Below are 3237 nucleotides of genomic sequence, written 5' to 3' on the forward strand. Positions count from 1 at the left end.
GCTAGTGAGCTGCTTAAGTTACCTGTAGGTCTCCTCAAATCAAGACAAGAAGCTTTTATTAAGCACTTACTATATGCCAGGCACTGTGCTAGCACTAGGTATACAAACCAAGGCAAAAAATAATCCCTGCTCTCAAAGAGCTCACAATCTTAATGGGGTGGAAAGCATGTAAACTACTATGCAGTGCATATACAGATATATAGTCATATGTGTTCATTTGTATATATGCATCTATCTTATTTGTACATAGTTGTTTGCACATATAAACTACTATATACAAACAAGATGAATATATAGCATATATGTATCTCTACATATTTATATGTATCTATCTTGTTTCGATGTTATTTTGCATTTATATTTGCATTATATATATTTGTATACGTGTTGATAGTTGTTTTTATATATATATACACAGTTGTATATATATGTGTTTTATATATACACATCTATACATAAATATGTATATATTAGTCCATGCACATGCACACATATATAAACTTCAGCTAGGACTTGAAAGAAGCTAGGGAAGCTAGTAATGGGAAGTGAGGAGGGGGAACATTTCAGACTGGGGGACAGCCCTGGAAAATGGCTGTATTTGGGAGATGGAGTGTTTTGTTTGCAGAACAGCAATGAGGCAAATGTCATTGGTTCAGTTGAGTAAGTAGAGGGGAGTAAAAAGTTAAGAAGACTGGAAAGGTAGGAAGGGGCCAGAAGATTTTGTACTTGATCCTAGAAGTAATGGAGCCAATGGAGTTCATGGAATGGGGGTGGGGTGGGTGACATGGCTGGACCTGCTCTTTAGGAAGATTATCTGGACAGCTGAATGGAGGATGGCCTGGAGTGGGTAGAAATTTGAGGCAGGATTTCCAAGGCAGGCTATTGCAATAGTCTGGGGGTGTAACAATGTCTGAGAAGAGAAGGGGGCATATACAAGATGCAAGGCAAAAATGACAGGACTTGGCAATGACTGGATGGATCTAGTAAAGGAAAGGACACATGATTATTGTAAACACTAGATTTAGGAGTCAGATTATCTGGAATTAAATTTGTTCCTATCAGGGTGACTTGGGTAAATCACTTCTCCTCTCTGAGCCTCTTTTTTTTTTTCCATCTGACAAAATCTCATTTATTTATTTATTAGAAAAGTTATCCATGGTTAAATGATTCATGTTCTTACTTTCTCCTTCACCCCCATTTCCTCCCCCCACCCATAGCCGACGCGCATTTCCACTGGTTTTAACCTGTGTCATCGATTAAGACCTTTTTCCAAATTGTTGATAGTTGCATTGGTGTGGTCATTTAGAGTCTACATCCCCAATCATGTCCTCATCAACCCATGTCTTCAAGCAGTTGTTTTTCTTCTGTGTTTCCACTCCTGTAGTTCTTCCTCTGAATGTGGGTAGCATTCTTTCCCATAAATCCCTCAGAATTGTCCTGGGTCATTGCATTGCTGATAGTACAGAAGTCCATTACATTCGATTTTACCACAGTGTATCAGTCTCTGTGTACAATGTTCTCCTGGCTCTGCTCCTTTCGCTCTGCATCAATTCCTGGAGGTCTTTCCAGTTCACATGGAATTCCTCCAGTTTATTATTCCTTTGAGCACAATAGTATTCCATCACCAACATATACCACAATTTGTTCAGCCATTCCCCAATTGAAGCGCATACCCTTGCTTTCCAGTTTTTTGCCACCACAAAGAGCGCAGCTATAAATATTTTTGTGCAAGTCTGTTTATCTATGATCTCTTTGGGGTACAATCCCAGCAATGGTATGGCTGGATCAAAGGGCAGGCATTCTTTTATCACTCTTTGGGCATAGTTCCAAATTGCCATCCAGAATGGTTGGATCAGTTCACAACTCCACCAAGCAATGCATTAACATCCCAATTTTGCCACATCCCCTCCAACATTCATTATCCTCCCCTGCTATCATTTTAGCCAATCTGCTAGGTGTGAGGTGATATCTCAGCATTGTTTTGATTTGCATTTCTCTAATTATTAGAGATTTAGAACACTTTCTCATGTGCTTATTGATAGTTTTGATTTTTTTTATCTGAAATTGCCTATTCATGTCCCTTGCCCATTTTTCAATTGGGGAATGGCTTGATTTTTTTTTTATACAATTGATTTAACTCCTTGTATATTTGAGTGATTAGACCCCCGTCACAGTTTTTTGTTATAAAGATTCCCCCTCCCCCCCCAATTTGTTGTTGTTTCCCTTCTGATTTTCTCTAACTCTTGCTTGGTTTTAAAATCTTTCCTTTCCCAGAGATCTGACAAGTATACTATTCTGTGTTCACTTAACGTATTTATAGTTTCGCTCCTTTATATTCAAGTCCTTCACCCATTCTGAATTTATTTTGGTGTAGAGTGTGAGATGTTGATCTAAACCTAATCTCTCCCATATTGTTTTCCAATTTTCCCAGCAGTTTTTGTCAAATAGTGGATTTTTGTCCCTAAAATTGGGCTCTTTGGGTTGATCATACACTGTCTTGCTGACGTCACTTGCCCCAAGTCTATTCACTGATCCTCCCTTCTGTCTCTTAGCCAGTACCATATTGTTTTGATCTGAACCTCTTTTTACTCTTCTGTAAAATAAGATTGTTGAACTAATCTGTAGTTCCTCTTCCAACTTGAACTCCTGGATCCTATGATTGACTGCCTTTCAATTCGCTTTTCCTCTTTTTTTTTTTACCCACCCCTTTCTCTGCCCTATCCTGAGCCTTCCCTGGGCTAAGCCCAGAGACAGCTGGACTACAAGTCCCGGCAGGCCCCACGCGGCGGGAAGGCGGTGGGGCGGGGCTGGGCGCGTGTCTGAGCCTCTGTGTCTCAGCCTCTTATCTGAGTGTAGCGGGGAGGGAGGCTACTGAGCCGTGGGGTTTAGGCGCGCGCGCGGCGGCGGGAACGCGCCCCTGCAACCATGGCGTTTCCCGGGACCAAGCAAGTGAAATAGACCCGGGAGGGGGCCAGAGGGGCGGGGCGGGAGAGAGAGAGGCAGGCGGGGAGAGGCTGGGGCCAGGCAGCGCCGAGTGGGGCCGGGGCCCATGAGGAGTCCCGGGGACCATGGGCTCCAGGATCAGGTGAGCGCGGGCAGGCAGGCCTGGGGCTGGGGAGGCCGGGATGAGGTGTGGGGAAGCCGGGTTGCAGAGGCCGCGGGCCCGGGGGACTTGTTGCAGTGACAGGAAGGGCCTCGTCTGCTCGGGGGTGGGGGTGGGGGCGCGAGCTATGGAAT

General features: G+C 43.8%; 1 protein-coding gene across 1 annotated transcript in view; it reads left to right on the top strand.

Annotated features, from left to right (window-relative positions):
• The first annotated feature begins 3024 nt into the window (after nt 1–3024).
• Nucleotides 3025–3237, top strand: part of DENND1A (DENN domain containing 1A) — a 667138-nt gene continuing 666925 nt past the window's right edge. The window contains exon 1 of the mRNA XM_044664250.1: nt 3025–3085. Within this exon, the coding sequence (XP_044520185.1) occupies nt 3069–3085 (17 nt within the window). The 5' untranslated portion in view covers nt 3025–3068. The remainder of the gene's footprint in view (nt 3086–3237) is intronic.

Source organism: Gracilinanus agilis, chromosome 2 (genome assembly GCF_016433145.1).
Source record: "Gracilinanus agilis isolate LMUSP501 chromosome 2, AgileGrace, whole genome shotgun sequence".
NCBI lineage: Eukaryota > Metazoa > Chordata > Mammalia > Didelphimorphia > Didelphidae > Gracilinanus > Gracilinanus agilis.